The 22101-nt window shown below is 41.6% G+C and overlaps 1 protein-coding gene across 1 annotated transcript in view; it reads right to left on the reverse strand.

Annotated features, from left to right (window-relative positions):
* The window catches only part of PKHD1 (PKHD1 ciliary IPT domain containing fibrocystin/polyductin), a gene marked incomplete at both ends in the record, with an annotated part of 259585 nt that overhangs the window by 52861 nt on the left and 184623 nt on the right, over nucleotides 1-22101 (reverse strand). The window contains 2 exon segments of the mRNA XM_084284494.1: nucleotides 17611-17771; nucleotides 21331-21493. Coding sequence (XP_084140620.1) covers nucleotides 17611-17771; nucleotides 21331-21493 — 324 coding nt within the window.

Genomic DNA, 22101 nt, shown 5'->3' on the forward strand with positions numbered 1-22101 from the left:
CATCACTGTCTTCTAGGTGCAAAGCAATAGTTTCCCTGCTTTTCTCATGGCTCTTTCACAGCACTGAAAACTTAAAGATGCTTTATCTGAAACATCCACAAAGGAAATCCTGTGTCTCGGATGAACCTGACTTCCTCAATTTCCTGTTTGCTGCACAGCTGTCTGCATTGGATGGGTCGCAGGGACATTTTTTTTTGACATATTTGTCTACCTCAGTTGGAAGCCAGGCTCCTTGAGTTAGAACATAAGGGTCTATAATCTTTAAAAAAAAAAAAAAAAAAAATCACAGTGAAAACAGAAAGAATGAAAAGAAAACAAACCAATAAAGAATCTATCCTGTCATAACATTTGAGGTTCTGGTATTTGCTGGCCTTGGAGTAGGTTCAAAATAAATGAAGTAAATGTGTATTTCATTAAATGCTAATATTTGGAAGATAAGAGGGAAAAAATGATGAAATGCTTCCAAGCACAGTTGTGAGGACAGTGCCTGTGTGTGTGTGTGTATAAACATACACACACAGACATACAACCATACAGTTGTGATTGTCTTTGATGCAGAATACCGCTATGCAGGAAGAATTACAGTGGAAGGGAAAAATGGGACTTGCTTTCCCAGGCCACTGCTCTTCATGTAAGCAGCAAGGCCCTTTGCACCTCTCATTCTCCTTCTATTTTCAGAACTGCACTTGAATCCTTCCACAAGGATCCATTTTTCTGCAACCAAGACCCAATCCTATATAGATGCAGTCAATGAGACATGTTTAGGTGATGCATAACAAAAACCTCAGTCCTGCGCAAAGTAAGCTGTGGTACGTGCCTTACTGATAAGGCTGGTTAATCAAAATATAATCAGCATGTTCCCAGTTGACAGCATACTTGAAATCTCCTCTCCATTTTATCACAGATTTAAACTCTTGGACCCTAACCTACCTGGTTTGTAAGAACAAAATGTTTGGCTGTCTTCCAGGGACACAGCATCTTCAACAGCAACAAGGGTCATGAAGTGTCCAGAATTTTTTCATTAATTAGCAGGTGCAATGCAAAGAAACTGGGATTTAAGGCTTCAAATCCTCAGCTATTTTGGAAATGGCTGGAATTTGATGTCTGTGTTTCAAACTGTGCAGCAGAGCAGGGACTGAAATTTTCATAAATGATAGACAAAGCTCAGAGCTTTCACAGTGCCGAATATAATGTATCTCTGTAGTTTATTTTCATAGATAACTCTGTCCAGAGTTTTTCACAGGGACTGTAAATAAAAAACATTTCACTGACCTCAGAGTTGTTTCCCTGCTAACCTTCACTCCTCTACTGCAACCCCATAGGTTCTAGAGTTTAAAGATTTACTTTCTAACACACACCAAAAAGAGTTTCATTTTAGTTTTTGCAGCTGAACTATTTCTGATCAAACTTACAGACAAAATCTGCCCCAGGCATAAATCTAGCATGGCAAAAGAAAGACATCAAGTGCAACAAATAACATAAAGGGATGAAGTATTAAATATATATATATAAAATAATAGAGCAAAGATAAAAATAAAATAGAAAAGTAGGAGCAATTGAAAAACAGGAATGATGATGGAACATGTTACAACACTGTCAAACTGTGGCTTGCAAAAAAAATGAGTTGGTACCCTTGGATAAAAGCCACCAACTCACTGAGCCACTGTAACCTCCTTTAAGGTAGGCAGCACCTTCCAAGGAACTGATTAAATGCCAGGATCAAAGTTTCAGGTGGGCTCTAAGGCACAAAGGAGACTGGTTGATGGTTGGGAAGTCTGTGGAGGTAAGAGGTTTGGAATTAAGTCCCTGATTTGTGGGCAACATGCTAAATTGCAGCAGAAAGGATGAAATAAGTGGTACAGAGTCAGAGATTTGGTTAGGAGACAGGAGGAGTCTGGGAGTCCCATGACACAGAAGAGATGAGGGGTCCTGGTTTGTGGAGGCAGAAAAGCATGGTGGGACTGGAGATCTTGAATGGGTCAGATGGAATGAAAGAGTAAAGGAAGGAAAGAGCAAAGGAAGGAAAACCAAAGTGAATAAAGAGCTCAGGCTGTGGGTCCTGGCTTAGGACTACTGATGATATGAAGACAAATACTAACTCTGTGCTAGATCCTGAGCTTCATCAGAGCTGCCCCCACTTCTGCCCCCTCCAGATCTTTCCTATATTTGTGCAGCACGTAACACACCAGCCAGTGCAGATGTGCTGAATTCAGGGAGACTTTATAAGTACATCGTGTGAAATACGCATTACAAAAATCCTCTCAGCAATAGCCATCTCCAGCACAACACCCTGCCTAAATGAGGTCTGCAAGTTATGCACAGCATCCTGTCCTTTGGCAACAAGTTGCTCAGGCCCACAAACTCTGCTCAGATAAAATTCTCCACTGTCTTCAGTGGGAATTTTCTCTTGAGTAAAGTACAGAAAAGAAAAAGGTGTCAACAGAATACACACATGGAAAAATATAGGTAATTGTAAAAATATTCATCAGTGCTTTCTGTGAAAATTTGGTGCCACTTTCCACTGACAAAAGATTGTAGCCTTTCAAAGACTACACTCATCGAAGTATTTCCTTTTTTACTTTTACTATAAATCAAATGAGCCCTCACCTTCAGAAATATTTTATGTCCATTAACAAATTTTAATGCAAAAAAAAAAGAGAAAATATTAGAATCCCAATTTTATAACTCCAGATAGGCTGGGATTCTAACAGTTTTACATCAATATAATCGGGGCTGAATTTATCACGAAGTACAACTATTGAACCGTTCATGTGAATTACAGCTGGCCAAAAACTTATTCTAGAAGTTCATTTCTGTATTGCTATTGAAAAATAAAAACCAATATTTTTGACTAAACTCAAAGACATATACACACAGGGGAAGAAAAAAAAAAAAGGCAGAAGAAAAACAAAAACATTTTGTCTGAAATATTTAGGTATTAAAATAAACTTTTCTCTTTTTTACATGGAAAAAATATATTCTTGGGAAACCTACTTTTAGGTAATAGGTAAACAGTTAACAGTTTCAGCTTTTATTCACCAATGTTTTCTGGAAGAAAAGAAGCATTTACGTCCCATTATTAGGATTGTTTGCTAGTTTTCCCCTAATGTTAGAGCTCTCATTAGGAAAGAATATCTTGCTTCTTTTTGTTTGTTTGTTTGTTTGCTTTTTAATTGGCTATCATCAGATGAAATCTGAACTGCTTATATGTTTCAGTTTTATATTACCATTTTTTGGTAGTTATTCAACAACATGCTGCAGCAGAGGGGAGTCAGGGGTTAAAGAAACTAGTTTCATGCAAAGTGGAACTCGTACTTTATCACAGAGCTGTGTCTGGATTCCTTGGTATCTACCAATGTACAGAAGATTTCCTTTTCCTAGTTTGTTTTGGGACACAAAATTGGAGTTTCTCTCCAGAGAATATTTCTTGGTAAATGGCAGGGATCCAACCTACCCCCACTCTGGGGAAACAGGGGGGTTCACTGATAGGATTTCTCTTCCAAGATCCTTTTTTTTTTGATTGAAATCAAAAGTGGGCTTAAAATGACTGAGTGGGAAAATGTACACACGTACATATGCATATACACTGCATGATCACATAAGTCTCATGTTTAAAGGAATCCAATCTTAAAAGAAAAAGAGAGAAAGGTGACGTATTAACATCAATACATTGCATTGGCCATGCTAGCTGATATGCTTTGCTCCAAAATTTGAGCTGGTGATCCACTGGGTGCCAATCCAGTAAATCCCTGTGCTCTGCTCTTTCAGGAAACGTGGCCTCTGCAGCCTGCCCAACGCCTCCTAAAATTGATAAGAAAACTGTTTTGCTATCCACAAGGACCTGATCAGGCCCAGAAAGAGAGGAAATGAGGAAGAAAAGAGAGAGAGTATCCCTTGGTGTTTGTGCCTGCTTCTCTTTCATATGGAATTAATGGTGGTTTAATGGGGTATGAAAGGATGTTTTACTGGAAACAATGAGGAACAATTGTCTAGCTCACGTTTCATTTCACAGGTCATTATTGCATTAAGAAGTAAATCGACCAAGTCCGGTAAATAACAGTCTGTGTTTTGCCAGAGCTTCAAACCAACAATCTTAGCAGTCACCAACTAATATCTTTGTCATTTTTAACCCTTGCAGGGATCTGCCTGGGGGGCTAAACAATTATAGTCTTCACCCACCCCTAGCAGGGTAAGCATTATTCATTTTATTTCTCATCCTTTCTTCCTGCAAAACCCACGAGGCTGGGTTTTTGCATTGTTGTTTTGTTTATTAGCCAACCTAGCCAACTGTGTGTCTGGTGGCCTTGAAAAACAACACACATTTTAGTGACTGCTGCAGGGCGTCTTTAAACAGGCTGCTTCCTCTGCAAAATTAATTGTTGCAAAACGCAGTGCTTCCCCTGTAAAGCTCTGCAAGCTAACACTCAGCAGTTTGGTTGGATTATTAGATATGCCTCTCAGATTCTAAGGAAAATACTACAGTTTTATTCACAGGATGCAATTCACATTTCTTTTTTAATTGCATAAAGACAGGGCATCTAGTGTCCTTAAAGGTAGCAGCCATCGAGCCTAGAGAGGCTGTATGATGTAGGCTGCTGTCCCTCCGCTGTTGAACTTAACCCAGAGCAGCTCACTTCTCCATTTTCCTCTATTTCTCCTGAAGCCTTCTGGGTTGATTTTCATGCGTTGGAAGCTTCTTCCAGAAGGTACCTGAAAAGTGTCAGGGTAGTATGTACTAGGAATAAAACCCAATTACTTACTCAGATCTGTGGGCACCACTGAAATGATAAAGAGTAAGACAGTGCATCATGAGGAAAGGCATGATGTATGAGTGACTGAGCTTTGAGGAGACATGCCTTCAGAGATCCCAGATAAGGTACTCGCCTCAGTTTTGATTCCCTGTGTGCTGCAAACTCTCCTCAGTCCTAGCACACAGTTTTCCATCACACTAACCTCTACACTTTCTCTCCCTCTTTTTGTTCACCAGCAGTATTTAGAAACTCTAATTACCAGATCTTCCCACTACAACACCCTTGTGTTTAGACCAATAAATCACTGTCAGACACCAAAGGTTCCTGCAGACCACAGAGAATCCTTACAGACCTGCAAAAATAGGGCCAGAGAAGACCTTCTGAAATTATTTGATTCATCCTTACCCCAAGGACAGGCAGAGGTCTACATGAATCACCTAAAGATGCTTATTAACCTCTATTGATAGGGATTCCACAACCCACTCAAGCAAGTTATGTCAGCTTTTCACTATCTTTTTTTATAATGTTTCTTCCCTTATCTAAAATTATGTTTGATGAAATTTCAGCCTATTATTTTGTATTCCACAGACTTGGGGAGCAACTTTTCCTCTCTGCAGTAATCTCCCATGTATTTGAAGGCCGTGCTTGAATCTCCCATCCATCTCTTCTCCTCTTGACTGAGCCACTCATCTCTTTCAGTCATTCCTCATAGCTTCTGTTTTCCAGATGCCTAATGATTCTTGTCACCCTTAACTGTCAGGCTCCTAAATTAATCTATGGGTGTTACGTGCATCAGTTACTCAGCTTTCACAAACACCAATGGTTTATAAATCACATCTTAAGAACAAATGCCTGAAACAGTAGCCTCATTATGTCAATGATAAAAAAGCTGATGTACAGGTTGAGGACAACATTTGTATACAGAAGTGTAGAGAGGTTGATATTAAATCCATAACTAGATTCCTAAATGGAAGTGATGTGGTGTTTTGGGGGCACTGAGCTATTTTTTAATGCACAGGCAAACAAATGGGCTCTTCAAGAATTCAGTAACTCTAAAAATGGTGTCATTTTTCTACACAGGTTCTTAAATAGAGGAGTTCAGTTTGGAAATAGCAAACCTCATGTTTTATCCTCAGAGATTAAAGCTAAAAGGAGAAGCTGGGGATTCCTCATTGCAATTGTAGGCAGAAACTATTCGCTGATACCTCTTCAAAAAGGACTGCTAATCTAAGGGTCAAGGTTATTGCCTGTACTTAGGGACCTGATTTTACATTCACTTTTTCCAAATTCTATTATTCTTAATACAGATATATGTATATACTTATTTTACATTTTATGCAGCTGAACGCAGGTGCATGTTTGTTTAAAAGTACACAAGGATTTTGAAAAACAAGAAGTATAAAGAGTGATACAAAATGTTAAACTCCATTTACAGCAATCAATGTGCTAGATGGATGTATTTGCCCAAGGTATTTTGGATTTCTCATGAGAAAAGCATCTGATTCTCTCCATAGGAACAAGAAGATAATGTTTGATGGGTTTATACATTTGTGCACATACATATATTTGTATATATATATATACAAGCTTGTATGTATATATATACTATTGAACCCATGGACAATGAATGATGCCATTCATCTCATATACTAGCTTCAGAATTAATGAGATGACATCCCTGAAAAGGGAAAATTGCTACTTATTAGGGTCTGAGATATAGATGAGTTTCAGGGAAAGTATTATATAGTATTTCAAAATCAAAATGTCATATGGCCTGGTTGTTCCCAGTGCTGACCTAGATTTCTCTTTCCAGATCTCCAGTTCTGGTCTATTCCTCCATGATTTTCCAAAACTAATTTTGCAAAGCATCCCCTCCAACAGTATGCAACAAGTGTTGGCTGAGGAGGGGGAGAGGTATTTTGCCTTGGCAAAGGTTTCCCCTGAGACACAGCACCACGGTGACATCCAGATGCCCTGCTGTCGCGTTAAGGGGCGTAGCTGATTAACCGTTACGGGCCCGGTCGGATTCAGGGTACTGAACCAGTTGGACATTCACCAAAAACACATTAACCGTCTGGGGGTGTAGTGGGTTTACGTGGCAAGGTTTTGGTAGCAGGGAGCCATAGGGGTGGTTTCTGTGAGAAAGATCTAGAAGCTGCCCCATGTTTGGGAAGGGCCCCATTGTTTTCCAGATCCGAGCCAATAAGCGATGTTGTTTTTCGCCTCTGTGAGAGCATATTTAAGACAGGGAAAAAACGCTGCGCCACACAGCAGCCGGGAGAGTGAGAGGAGTGAGGAACAGCCTTGCGCCAAGGTCAGTGTAGAAGGGGGGGGAGAGGTGCTCCAGGCGCCGGAGCAGAAGTCCCCTGCGGCCTGTGGTGAGGACCATGGTGAAGCAGGATGTCCCCCTGCAGCCCATGGAGTACCACGGTGGAGCAGGGTTCCACGCTGCAGCCCGTGGAGGAGACCACGGTGGAGCAGGTGGCCCTGCACCGATGGAGGCTGCCGCCTGTGGAAGACCCCTGCCGGAGCAGATTCTGGGCCGGACCTGTAGCCCGTGGAGAGGAGCCCACGCAGGAGCAGGTGATCTGGCAGGAGCTGCTGCCCGTAGGGGAGCCAGGTTGGAGCAGTTTTCTCCTGAGGGATGGACCCCGTGGTACGGACCCATATCTGGAGCAGTTCTGGAAGAGCTGCTGCCTGTGGGAAGCCCACGCCGGATCAGTTCATCAAGGACTGCATCCCGTGGGTGGGACCCCACAGCACAGGGGACGAGAGTGACCGAGAAGGAGCGGCAGAGAAGAAGTGCTGTAGACTGACCATAACCCCCATTCCCCGTTCCCCTGCGCCGCTCGGGGGGAGGAGGTGGAAGAGGGTGGATGGGGGGAAGGTGCTTTTGTTTTTTTTTCCTTTGTTTTCTCACTTCTCTCGCTTGTTAGTTGTAGGCAATAAATCTTACTATCTCCTTATGCCGAGTCTGTTTTGCCCGTTACAATAATTATTGCGTGATTTTCTCGTCCTTATCTCAATCCTTGAGCCCTTTTCACATATTTTCTCCCCATTCCTCTTTGAGGAGGGGGAGTGAGAGAGCGGCTGTGGTGGAGCTCGGCTGCCCACTCGAGCGGAACCACGACAGTCTTTTTTGGCGCCCAACGTGGGGCTCGAGGAATTTGAGATAAGGATGATAGTTAGTAGAAGTAACGGGCAAAAATATGTGCAGGATGATTGTTAGGAATGTACAAGTTGTGAAGAATTTAAGAAAGCAGTAACTGTGATATGTTAGTGTGGTGAAGGGACGAGGGGTGGTGTGTGTGTGTAAAATATCCACCTTGTCGGTGCTGTGATGATGTTATGTTTATTTTGGTGTGGTGAATTCTTTTTCTTTTTGATGTAAGTGAAGTTTGTGAAGGTTGTTGTGATAATTGTAAAGTAAGAGTATGTTGTGAGTAGTCTTAAATATGCTTTTAACAGAGGCGAGGGGTGGAATGTAGTGGGTTTACGTGGCAAGGTTTTGGTAGCAGGGAGCCATAGGGGTGGTTTCTGTGAGAAAGATCTAGAAGCTGCCCCATGTTTGGGAAGGGCCCCATTGTTTTCCAGATCCGAGCCAATAAGCGATGTTGTTTTTCGCCTCTGTGAGAGCATATTTAAGACAGGGAAAAAACGCTGCGCCACACAGCAGCCGGGAGAGTGAGAGGAGTGAGGAACAGCCTTGCGCCAAGGTCAGTGTAGAAGGAGAGGGAGAGGTGCTCCAGGCGCCGGAGCAGAAGTCCCCTGCGGCCTGTGGTGAGGACCATGGTGAAGCAGGATGTCCCCCTGCAGCCCATGGAGTACCACGGTGGAGCAGGGTTCCACGCTGCAGCCCGTGGAGGAGACCACGGTGGAGCAGGTGGCCCTGCACCGATGGAGGCTGCCGCCTGTGGAAGACCCCTGCCGGAGCAGATTCTGGGCCGGACCTGTAGCCCGTGGAGAGGAGCCCACGCAGGAGCAGGTGATCTGGCAGGAGCTGCTGCCCGTAGGGGAGCCAGGTTGGAGCAGTTTTCTCCTGAGGGATGGACCCCGTGGTACGGACCCATATCTGGAGCAGTTCTGGAAGAGCTGCTGCCTGTGGGAAGCCCACGCCGGATCAGTTCATCAAGGACTGTATCCCGTGGGTGGGACCCCACAGCACAGGGGACGAGAGTGACCGAGAAGGAGCGGCAGAGAAGAAGTGCTGTAGACTGACCATAACCCCCATTCCCCGTTCCCCTGCGCCGCTCGGGGGGAGGAGGTGGAAGAGGGTGGATGGGGGGAAGGTGCTTTTGTTTTTTTTTCCTTTGTTTTCTCACTTCTCTCGCTTGTTAGTTGTAGGCAATAAATCTTACTATCTCCTTATGCCGAGTCTGTTTTGCCCGTTACAATAATTATTGCGTGATTTTCTCGTCCTTATCTCAATCCTTGAGCCCTTTTCACATATTTTCTCCCCATTCCTCTTTGAGGAGGGGGAGTGAGAGAGCGGCTGTGGTGGAGCTCGGCTGCCCACTCGAGCGGAACCACGACAGGGGGTCCAGTCAGACATTCACCATCGACGCATTAACGGTCTGGGGGTCCGTTCAGACATTCACCAAAAACACATTAACCGTCTGGGGGTCCAGTCAGACATTCACCAAAAACGCATTAACCGTCTGGGGGTCTGGTTAGATTCAGAACACTGAACTATCATGGATAACCACCCTCACCCTAGTTGCACTTAATGAGAGTTATCACAATGCAATCAAGTATGGTTTATTACAGCAACAGATAATCAGGTTCTTTTGGATTGCCGGCGATAGTGACTGTCTGCAAAAGCAAGCTAGTATGCATCACAGGTGTGCAGCCTAGAAATAAACGCGTTAAAAGGATCAAAGACGCTATAGAGATTTATAAGCAAGTATTCAGATCTCACCCAAAGGCGTCCCAATGGGGGGGGAAGAGAGGCTCAGCCCATCGACTGATCCCAGGAGTCAGGAGGTCCTAAGGATGTTGTCCTCAGGATGGTATCTCCCCTGACGGTGGTATCTTCCCTAACATCCCCTCTCTCTTGGGCCAATTTATATTATTTTCTATCTTTTAAGTGGAGCTTGAGTGGCTCTAGTCAAGCATATCTTAGTTATGATTGGTGTAAAGTTTTCCCGTCTCTGTTTAAAGTAATAGGCTCCGAGAAATTCAGGGCGCATGCTCAGTGAGGGGTGGTCGCACCTTGGAGGCGGGTAGCTTTTGGGATGGAGGTGTGTTTTGGTATTATCATGATATTATAATGAGCAAAAAGTACACTAGGGTACAGCATTTGTCAAAACATGACAGGTCTTTGGCTTAGGGTGGCAAAAAGTGCAGCTTTGTGCACAAGAACAATCGAGGCCCCACCTGATTACAGAGCCTAGCCATGGTGTCTCCACTCCACTCTACGTTCCGTGCTGTTCCTTAGAGCTTGCACACCAAGTTTCCCCAGTGTGATAGCATCTAAGGTTGGGAGCCTAGGGAGTGCTCAGATAATGCAGTTATGCCCTACCCTAAAAGCCTCTTCAATGCTGTACCTTTTCCTTAAAATGTGAATGTTAGTTTTATTTTCCTAGTTACTTCAGGCATTTACACCACACCTGTGGGCCTTCATTCCCAACTGGTGGTTTCACCACCCAAAGATGTCCTTCACTCTGCAATATTCCCCTCAGTTAACAGAGCTGATCCTTTACTTCAGTAGCTTCAGCCATCTCATGCTTGATGAGCCACCATATAGTTATTACAGATACAAGATTAATTTATCTCCCCCTTGGATTATTTTAAAGCTCATTTTCCCAAGGGTATCAAAAATAACCATCAAATTTATTCTCAACTTTGGTCTTGATTTAATTAAGATCTGCTGTAGTCTTAGCCAGGGATGTATTTTCAGGAAATTTAAGTAAAAGTCACAAGTAATTTCTAATCATATTAGGTTGGATTTTTATAAAACAATAACTTGGTAAGAGCTCTTTTAATCTCCTTCATTGCCACTTTCAACACATTTTGCATGGGCCATTTATTGCAGAAAAAGCAAATTTCTATCTGTGAACAACAACAGCAACAAAAGATTCAGAAGAAAACAATAAACATTTCAGGCCAATATTGCAGCTGTTTCATTCCCTGAAAATTTACCAAACCTGCACCTGCATTCTCTTCTCAAATGTCTTTAATCACTACACTTGACTATGCATAGCAGGTATAGCTAACCATGCTCCTTAGAACATTAAATATGTATAGAAGATATAAAAGACAATTTCACACAGCTTTAGCCCTAAATTATATTGGCAGCCTGTGTGTCAAAACGATATTCCTCCACAACTATTATTTGTGAATCTTAATAGCAAAAATTACCTCTTTTTTTTCTTACCTATTATCCATGACTTACATTTGTTTTGGACTGTTTGCATCAACATCTAATTTTACGTTATTTATGATGAAATCTAGCAAACTTCTACGTATTCATATATGATATTTAATCTCAGTGTTATGCAGCTTTTTTGAGTTTTCTAAAACTGCAGTTGACAAGATAAAGTGTCTAAAATCCTGACCAAGCTGCTTCAGATAAGCATCTGCATATGAAATACCTACCCTTTTTGATCTAGAAAAGTACTGGCTACCTCTAGAGAGCAAGCAAGACTAGTATAGAAATTTCACAGCTTTAGATCTGTCTAGATTGAAAACACCATACGAAAATATAGTCTGAGTTATCTGCTGGTCAGATAAAAAGATCAGTTGTTCATATCACACTAATCTTCTCAATTCTCATTAACAGATTCCCACTAAAACTGATTAAACTTTTTTTTTCCAGTACAGCACTTCTTCAGCTTTTTAAATAATAAAAAAATAGTTGGAGAATTTTTTTGTTTAAAACCAAAGTCAGAATTTAAGTATTCAGTAAAGTTCTAAAACATGCTGCAGGCATGTTTCTTAATAAAAAGTTGAATATAAAATATATTTTTTGCTGATTCTAGTTAATGCAACCATACTTTTCAACCTGCCTAAGCAGGGTGGGGTGCTTTTAGATTAAGAGTCTGGCTGTCAGGGTTTTGGAAGGATATGCATTAATTCAATGACTGACCTTGGGCAAGTCACAAATTCTGTCCTCTGCCTGGGAAACTAGTGTCAAAATACATGCCTATCCCACAGGGGTATTACAGACCTAAATTTCACTGATTTTTCCACTGTACGTGGAGAACTTAAAGGAGGTGCCAGGTTTTACTAGTGTAAGGTAGAAAATAAATGCAGTTGTTCACAGAAAGGAAGTTGTTCATACAAGGCACATGTGCTAACAACAGCAAGAAAAAGTTGCATGATGGCTAAATCCTACAGCCTTGAATTTCCTTATCCTTCATTACATCAGAATTACTCTGATGACCAAAAGTTAATAGAACAGGGACTCTATCAGCTACAGAGTTGTAAAATAGGATATGCAAAGAAATTGCTGTCATGCAAATGTAAGGATCTTCTGTATCTGTACAGAAACCAGTATGGAAGTCTTTCAGGAAACAGAGTTATAATTAACAGTTTCACAAGATGCAGGAAGGTTTTTCTTCTGACTAAATTTGTAGCTGTGCTAAAGTAAGAACAGGAAGGGCTCACTTCTGGATTTACACAAGATCACTGTGGGTTGGATCTCTCTCTCCATGAATGGGAATTTTCCAGGACGCCAACTTGCCTTCATGCTGTTTTACCCTGAAATCTGGAATCCTCACAGTCTGATCACAGAATCACAGAATGGCTGAGGTTGGAAGGGACCTCTGGAGGTCATCTGGTCCAAGCCCCTGCTCATGCAGGGAAATGTTTAATGTTTAATAGGCTTTAACGTTTCATATTCTTTTTAATTTGCTTGTGCAGGGAAATATTTTAATGTTGAGATTAAGGACCCATATAGCAAGTTGCAATCTTTTAGGTTCACTTGGAAAGTCATTTTCTTCCCTCTAGCTAAGGAGAAAAACAGTTTTGTAAGTTTAGATATTGCAGACCATTTCCCTTCTGGAGACCATTTATCTTCTGCATTTCCCTTCTTACATTCCCATTTTTCCATCTATAGCACCATCTTAAACCTCTTCTATCACAGTCAATAAAAGAACAAATTGTTAAATGACTGATGCTCAATTTCTGGCTGCATGGAGCCAAAGAAATATTCACTCATTTCTGCTTTTCTTAGTCACTTCATCACTGAGTCATGTTCCTGAATCCAACAACAACTATTCAGATATTCAGATTTGCTTTTTCAGCCCAGATTGCTTTAGAAACGCCTAGAATGTGTCTGCCAGCTCTAAGAAAATGTATCTGTCTGCAGGCTCTAAACTATAACTTAAAAGATTTGGGTTCATCTCTCAGGAGTGTACAATGGTGGATATGCTACTTCCACTGAGGCTCACACCCTATGGGAGCATCATGAGCGAAACACCTTTGTGAATTGGCTGTGAAGCAAGGTGTTTCCTCAACTCTTTGCCTCCACCAGAAGCTCAGCCATCTGTAGTGGGTTTACGTGGCAAGGTTTTGGTAGCAGGGAGCCATAGGGGTGGTTTCTGTGAGAAAGATCTAGAAGCTGCCCCATGTTTGGGAAGGGCCCCATTGTTTTCCAGATCCGAGCCAATAAGCGATGTTGTTTTTCGCCTCTGTGAGAGCATATTTAAGACAGGGAAAAAACGCTGCGCCACACAGCAGCCGGGAGAGTGAGAGGAGTGAGGAACAGCCTTGCGCCAAGGTCAGTGTAGAAGGGGGGGGAGAGGTGCTCCAGGCGCCGGAGCAGAAGTCCCCTGCGGCCTGTGGTGAGGACCATGGTGAAGCAGGCTGTCCCCCTGCAGCCCATGGAGTACCACGGTGGAGCAGGGTTCCACGCTGCAGCCCGTGGAGGAGACCACGGTGGAGCAGGTGGCCCTGCACCGATGGAGGCTGCCGCCTGTGGAAGACCCCTGCCGGAGCAGATTCTGGGCCGGACCTGTAGCCCGTGGAGAGGAGCCCACGCAGGAGCAGGTGATCTGGCAGGAGCTGCTGCCCGTAGGGGAGCCAGGTTGGAGCAGTTTTCTCCTGAGGGATGGACCCCGTGGTACGGACCCATATCTGGAGCAGTTCTGGAAGAGCTGCTGCCTGTGGGAAGCCCACGCCGGATCAGTTCATCAAGGACTGCATCCCGTGGGTGGGACCCCACAGCACAGGGGACGAGAGTGACCGAGAAGGAGCGGCAGAGAAGAAGTGCTGTAGACTGACCATAACCCCCATTCCCCGTTCCCCTGCGCCGCTCGGGGGGAGGAGGTGGGAGAGGGTGGATGGGGGGAAGGTGCTTTTGTTCTTTTTTCCTTTGTTTTCTCACTTCTCTCGCTTGTTAGTTGTAGGCAATAAATCTTACTATCTCCTTATGCCGAGTCTGTTTTGCCCGTTACAATAATTATTGCGTGATTTTCTCGTCCTTATCTCAATCCTTGAGCCCTTTTCACATATTTTCTCCCCATTCCTCTTTGAGGAGGGGGAGTGAGAGAGCGGCTGTGGTGGAGCTCGGCTGCCCACTCGAGCGGAACCACGACACCATCCCATACTTCTCTTGGTATGCACAAGGGCCTTGCAGAGGATGTATCAGCCCACCAGCTTCTGCCCATAAAGTGTCATTCTCTCCTAGTTCACCAGAGATTACACTGGAGGGGTCAGAAGGGGTCAGACGAATTTTCTACCATATTCTGGTCCTCAGCTACATTTCCACCAAGGGAAGACAACGAACTTCAGTGCTACCAGGAACTGTTAGTGGGTTAGGTTATCATGAGGCACTCACAGAGTCCAATAACAGAGTCCATATAAATACTGCAGATAGCCAGCAGCAAATGGTTAGAGATTTAACTACACAGTGATGGTGGTGCAGGGCATTTAACCTGGACACAGAATTCAGCTGAGTACATTAACTGTTCACTTATCCTTCATTCCTCCTCTAGACTCATGCTTATAGCTAATTCTGCTGTACAGCTTCTGATTCTGGTATTTCCTATATCATGGTACCACTTAGTGCTCCAAGCCTGGCCCCAAGCTCTTTTGTAAGAGGTTTGGTATAAAGATGAGTTCTGGGAGAAAAACATTTTGTCATCCAAAAAGGGCAGCTCAAAGAGATTTAAATAATTACAAATTCATGTTAAACTCATTAAATTGTTTTGGGTAATTTGAAAAATGATACTGTGAAAGTTCCTCATACATGATTTAAGGGGGTTTTGTTGGAAAATATTTCATCCTAAACTTTTGCAGCATTATATCTAAAAGAAATAAAAGAACAAAAAGTAGCCTTAGATAAATAAATAATTAAGCTTTGTTTTATTCAAACACATTTTTGTTGTTGTTACTTTTTCTTCTGGCAGAAATAATAAGAACAAAAATTTGGATCTGTTCCTTCCTTTCTTTTTTTTCCTTTTCTCTTTTTTTCTGAATTCTGTGTTTTTTCCAGGAAACTAAAACTTCAGCTTTATGTGAACAAGTCCATTTCTACAGATAGCCATGATAAACAGACCTGGTCTATGACCCAAAAGGTAACACAGCAGGCAAAAGACAAGACACACAGGAATACAAATAATAATAATAATAATAATAATAATAATAATAATAATAATAATAATAAATTTCTACATGCTTAAATATATATATTACACAGCTTGCTACTGCCCATATGATATAGCCAGGACTCAGGAAGCCACGTGGTCTCTCCTTGGCCTATTGCAAAGACACATATGTACATAAATAATATATGTATTCTCTACCTGTTGTGTCTTCAACTAAAGGCATCATATGGATTCAAGAACATTAATATCATTCTGAGTAATCCACTGTGCTGCTGTTACAGCTCTCACAGCCTCTCTCTTCTATGGAACTCTTCAGGGAAAATGTCTTACTAGATTTTGTGACCCTGAAGTACAATGAGTGTTTTGGCTTTGTTCCCCGTGGAGTAAGCAGAATATCTCGAAATGGCTGAAGACCAACAGTTTCAAGCTGACTGTGCAGACTGGAAGCTTAAGGGGAATACATACATGAATTGGGATGAAGGTGCAATTGAGTCAGAGCTGTCGAGTCTCAAATAAATTCATGTCACTACACTGTGGAAGCGGCAAAGACGTTGTGTAGCTCCCTGAAAAAACTATCCCTCTTTTTATGTTTAACAAGGCTAGCAGATAACCACTGCATGACAGTGCTCTGATCAAGCTGCTAGAAGTTGCTGGAATTACTCTGGTTTAACAAGGCACCAGGTGGGGATGTGGATGAGAGGCTCAGCAGGTGGGTGCAGAGCACCCAGTTAACATCGCTACCAAACATTCATCTGGATTCAGGAAAGACAGAACTCCTAGGGCCAAAATCTGCTCATCAGCATCATCTGGGAATAGTGCTACCACCTTCCCTGGCCTTGAAGCACTGCTACAATGAGGGGCAATCTGGCCCCACAGAAGGAAAGCATTTTCTTGTATCTACTATGGAAGTCTGCACACCAATGTGCAAAACATTCAGTGTTACGACTTTCAAGAGGGTGACAGAGCGGGGAGAGAAGGGAAGACAACGACCATGAATTCACCTCAGCATCAAGCTGTGATTTTCCAAATGTCAGCCTCAAGATGAAAGGAACCTCAGGTCAGAATGAGAAATACAGAGGAATTAAACACAAAACTGTGAAGAGAGGGGAAAAAAATCCCAATTCATATTTGGGCAGCAAGAAGAAAACACAGCAATTTTGTTACAGCCTTGGAGGCAGGCAGCATTTACCATATGCTGTCGCCTCCATTACACAAGGAGATAAACCCTGTGGAGTGCAGGTTGCACTGTCAGTGCAGTTTAGATGGTGGGGATTCCTGGCACTCATATGACTATGTCCCAGGGCATGCTAAAAATGGTGAGAATCTAAATAAAGTATAGGTTCTGTATGCAAAAGTATGTGTGCATTAATATGCACGTGCTAAATGGTAATACTGCTAGGATATTAGCACTTGCATGCAATTCATAATCAGGGCAGAAAAGGTAGAATAAAAATCAGTGTGTTTGTGTCTAGACAACATATTAATCAGCCCTCTAAGCAGCCAGTTATAGTGGGATCCTTAGAGAAAAAGCCTTTACTGGGTACACATTAGACATTTTGTTTAAAGATTAAAGTTCTTCTCATGTTTAATCAGTTTTAGAGCAGGATGGAAAACAGGATTAATTACAGTCCCTTCCATCAGTCTCCCATACCGCCGGAGTCACAAATGATGCGCCTTCTCAGCAAAATGGCCGCCGTCAGCAGCAGGCGCAAGAAATACTAATTGTAATTAAAGAGTCTATTTGGAATCACAGAGCAGAGTTTTAATCAGAAAGAGAATGGAGCCTTGCTGTGTGAACTTTCAGAAAGTGGTTCCAGAGCAGAACAGGCCCTTTTAAACCAGAAAGAGGGGTCTTTAAACTTCTGGAGTTGGTTTTCAGTTTGATTATCTCCTCAGTGGGACATGGATGAAAATCCTTGCTGTGCCAATTATTGTTATTATTTTGCACTTCCATAGCAGTTACATGGCAAGTCTTACTCAACAGTCTCAGAGAATTTTGCAAAGGGCAGGTAAGTTCTGATCTGGTCTTAAAATGAATAAATTAAACCCTAAAGGGGATAAGGATTGCCAGGTGACATGATTCTGGGAGATGGCAGAGAGGCATTGGTGGACACAGACCTGTGCAATGAGATCTCCTAGACTTCACCACTGCAATTCACTACTTCCATCCTGAAAAGGCATCACCCAGTCTGGGGCCATAACCACGGACCTCAGCTGCAGGTCTCAACGAAAGGCTGGGATGCACCTACCTCTCATGGGTCAAGTGTATGCATGACTGTGTAAGCACTCCAGACAGCACAGGCACTTACCAGCTTGCAAGTAGAACTGTGTCCATTCAAATTCGGACTTTGGGAAAACAGAAACAGGTGGTTCCAGGTCCAGGACACTTCCATCCAAATCCTTGAAAAGGGCCTTCCTCGAACCTTTGCAACTCTTTTCGGGGAACATGGTGTCTTCAGAGCTCTGTACACTGGCAGGCAGGAGAAGCAGTGTTATTATGAGACAGACAAAAAGAAATTATTGTGCTGTGCTGTTGTCTGCAACTTATTTACACTGAAAACAAACACTTCTGTGCATATATGCGATGCCTTGAAATTTACTAGGTGAACTCATATGCCCATGAAAAGACAGAAAATGACAAATAAAGTAAAATGAATGAAATCTAAGCAGACTAGTCAATGTCTAGCATGTTCTGTAAAGAAATCCTGCAGCAATCTTTGTATTTTGACATATTGGTATCCAAAAAAAAAAAAAAAAAAGAGAGAGATAAATCTGCATCCTCTCCCACCAGATGTTGGCTGGGTTTGGACAGAGAAAATCATTTTATTTCCAGTGTAACTCCTGTCCCCAAATTTCAAGCTCCCTGAAGTTCGTTTGGGCCAGTGTGGGCTGTCATGGTCCTTGGAGCCAGCTGTTGTAGTTTGAGTACCTCTGGTTCTTTCTTGGATTTCCTGATTTGAGGAACAGCAGTGATAGGACCATCAATATTCACGTGCTATTAATCTTTGACCTATGCTAGATGAAATCTATAGTTACTGAGTGACAGTGAAACATGCTGGCTGCTGCCACACAGTGACCAGGAATGCCTCTGCTGCAGTGTGCAGGGCTGATATGGGGCCATGGCTCCCCAGGCATTGCTCTTCACTTCCACCAGGTGATGGATTGATTTTTGTTTACAGACTGGTGTGTGCTTACATAGCATTTTGATAAAAAGCACAGGCTGCCCAGTAGTACCTGTTTGTCTTGTACTTAGCACTGTGTCCTGAAAAAGAGGGAACCCTCTACAGGGCCAGAAGATTGCACCTTCCCATGACCAACTGAGTTTATACAGGAGAAATCATGAAGTAAGGTGAAATGACTGAAAGAATGAGAGAAGGAGCCAGGAGTCTTTGATGGTCTTAAAGTGAAGTGTAGGTGAAACTAAGCTCAAAACTATGTTCACTACACAGTCACGCATATCTTGCTACTTCTCTCCTAATGATAAGTTGATATGTTAAGGTTCCAAGAACAGAATTAAACCCTAGTTTAAAAAAAGAAAAAAAAAAAAAAAAAGAGTTTCGAAGCATTAGTCCAAACCAGTACAAAGTTCTTTTGGGATGGGGTGAGAACATATCTCCACAGATTACATCTAATTCTCAAATGGATTCAAACTCAACTTTTAACATCAGTATGTTCTCAGAAGGAAATTATAAGTATAGTCATTTAAAACTGCCAGAAAAAAAAAAAAAAAAAAGTAATTTTTTGCTTATAACATTAAAGGTTGGCTTCCACAGAGGGAGATATCTACAGCAGGACAGGTTTGTTGGAGAGGAACTTGCCTCACCTGAGACATGTGCCTAGGAGAGTTAGGATGAATCATTTTCTAGACAAGCATCACTATTGAATACAAATCAGTTGAGTGTCCTCTTTAGATTACACACCTAATCTTTTGATCACTAAAGTTTAGAGAGCAGAATAATTTGTTGGAGATCTTAAGTGCTTTAACTGGTCTTTGACTAAATGCTTAACACAGCTTAAGAGAGCTAGACAATTGGCCGTATAGCTCCTATTACAGAAATGTAGTGAGATGCAATGACTTCTACTCCAGCAAAGCCCATGGAAATACTTTTAGATTGCTACATGGATACTCATTAATCCTGGAGAACACTTAGAATTTCTTGAGACCAAGTTGGAAGAACACACTTATTGACATTAAGAGTGCAGCAAAGTCAAATAGGCAATGATCCATATTAAGGAAAGAGAATCACATGGACCAGTGTTTCCAATCAACATTACTTGAAAGATGTGAAGAACAGGGAAAGTTCCTCTGATCCTGACAGCTAGTGCAATTCTTCAGCATCTCTCAGAAGATCCAGCATTTCAGCTGGCTAGGTCCACCAGTGGGAAAGCAAGGCACTTCATGCTCTTGCCATATTCCCTGATGTTTCTATTTCCTCTTTTGCTCTAAGGCAATGCTCACCTTCTCCTTGACAAAAGATATTCATCAAGATATCCCGTCAGGGTGCTATAGCAGAACAATGCAGCCACAGCCTGGATCCAGCACAGCAGTTGCACAGGTGGACTAAATAAATGCATGCAGATAATGCATGAGGAGCACTGAGAGATGTAATCTCCCTCGGAGGTTTACCAGAGCCCTAAGAAAACATTCTGTAATCCACATGCATTCATCACATTTGAAATCAGCAGCTCTTGCAGTGGACTGCGTATTCAGCAGCTCACTAATAGCATAATATTGTGGGATGGATACAAGAGTGAAACATAATGGGAGCTGACAAGCTGGACAGGTCTCAGAAATCTACACACAAACTAACGCCCAAAGCAAAAAGCAAAAATACAGAATAAAATAAAAATTCTAGCAGAAGGCTGGAGGGGCTCTAAACATAGCAGTGTGGGACACCTCCAATTATTTTTGACTGGCAAGTGGAGTCCATGCTGGATTTCTTTATTTATTTATATTTTTTTTCCACTACTTCAAGGCTTTCCTGACATAGCCTCTATGTTGTGTTCACCCATTGTAATAAATAAATTGGCATGTGGTTTCCATTGGACGTGGTATGTTTGAACTGCTACAGCCATCAGTGACTTAAGGTTATAGATGAAGCTCTCTCCCTCCCTGCTCCATGTTTCTCCACACACAGCTGATATTCTCCCTGGGCAGGAGCAGTTCTGGCAATCATTTGACATCTCACAGCCTGCCTGGTACTGATCAACATTTCTGATTTGATCTCGCAGGCAAAAATCAAGCTCTGCTTCCCCAGCCAAAAGGACATTCCCTATCTCAGGGTTTTTTGCTGAAGGTCCTGACATTTTCTGAAGCCTGAAGCTGAGAATTCAGAGATGCTTGGGACAGAGTTTTAAGAAATAGGATATATGAACCTTGTTTTGCTATACAAACATCAGTAAGAGAAGAAATCCAAGAGGATTGGTCTGGAGATGCACCTTGATAGAATCTGAACCTCAACTCTTCAAAAATTGCCCTTAACTAACAGTTACCTTTTTTCTTTTTTCTTTTTCTTTTTCTTTTTCCTTTTCTTTTTCTTTTTCTTTTTCTTTTTCTTTTTCTTTTTCTTTTTCTTTTTCTTTTTCTTTTTCTTTTTCTTTTTCTTTTTGTTTTTCTTTTTTTCTTTTTCTTTTTTTCTTTTTCTTTTTATTCTTCTTCTTTTTTTTTATTTTGGATTTGAGTTTTTCTGTGCATATTTGTTTGATGTCTGAGCTTTTTCATTTTTTTCAGCCAGGAACAGTACAAAAGAAGACAGATACAAAGGATGGGACTGCTCTGCACCTAGACACTCAGTCTAAAATAATTGCTTAAACTTTCAATAAGATAAATTTTATAACATTATTTCATATTTTATTTTATTATTTATAATATAAAATTATATAAAACTATAATTATATTTTAATAAGATAACATTAAGATAAGACAGCTGATAGAGGTTAAAATAGTCCCAGATTTGTTGATTTTTATTTATTTATTTAATTAATTTTCAGAAACCATTGAAAAAGGTTCTAAAAAAAAAGCATATTACCTTGCTGGATGAAAGTAAAATTTGTCCTTCTCATTGACACGTAACATCCTCGATCTCTCCGCTGTGATAAGGGGCATGATGCCTAAATGATCAGCATTTGACATGATGCAGACATCCCTGTCTTCACTATAGCAGCTCTTTGTAAAACCAGTAAATGTGACGTCTACCAGAGATTAAAAAAAGACCAAGAAAGAAAAAATAGTGAGAGAAAATGCAATAATTAGATAGAGAAAAGCTCCATTCTGTGACCTTTCCTATGTGAAATCGCTGCCATATATACATGAAAATCATTTTTTAAACAGACTATTTGCTTTAACCTGTACTTTCATTTAGCTTTAGAATACACTGTACCTGAAGTTATATCTTAAATTAAGATTAAATTATGAAGTTATATCTTAACCTAAGACATGCACAGGAAATGAAATCAAATATAAAGTGAGAAACACAAGCATGATTGATTGATTAATTTGTTGGAATCAGTCAGAACGATTCTAAAGATGAGTTGCCATGGATGGTTTATTCACTTGCCAGATTTTAATGTAAGATGAGCTGTGGCTGGTGACACATGGTTGGCTATGGCATTGAAATCTTCTATAGCTACAAAATCCATAACTGGCAAATCTTTCTTTTGCAGTCTTTAAACATTATGATTCCTTATGACAATAAAAGTCATGACTGTTTCTGTGTAGCCGCAGTCATTGTGTTCAATGCAAATTCTACAGGAAGTGTGCTAACCCTCAAAATTGGCATCTTTATTTAGGTAGAGATAAC

This window comes from Netta rufina (assembly GCF_964035555.1).
Source record: "Netta rufina genome assembly, chromosome: 3".
NCBI classification, from domain to species: Eukaryota; Metazoa; Chordata; class Aves; order Anseriformes; family Anatidae; genus Netta; species Netta rufina.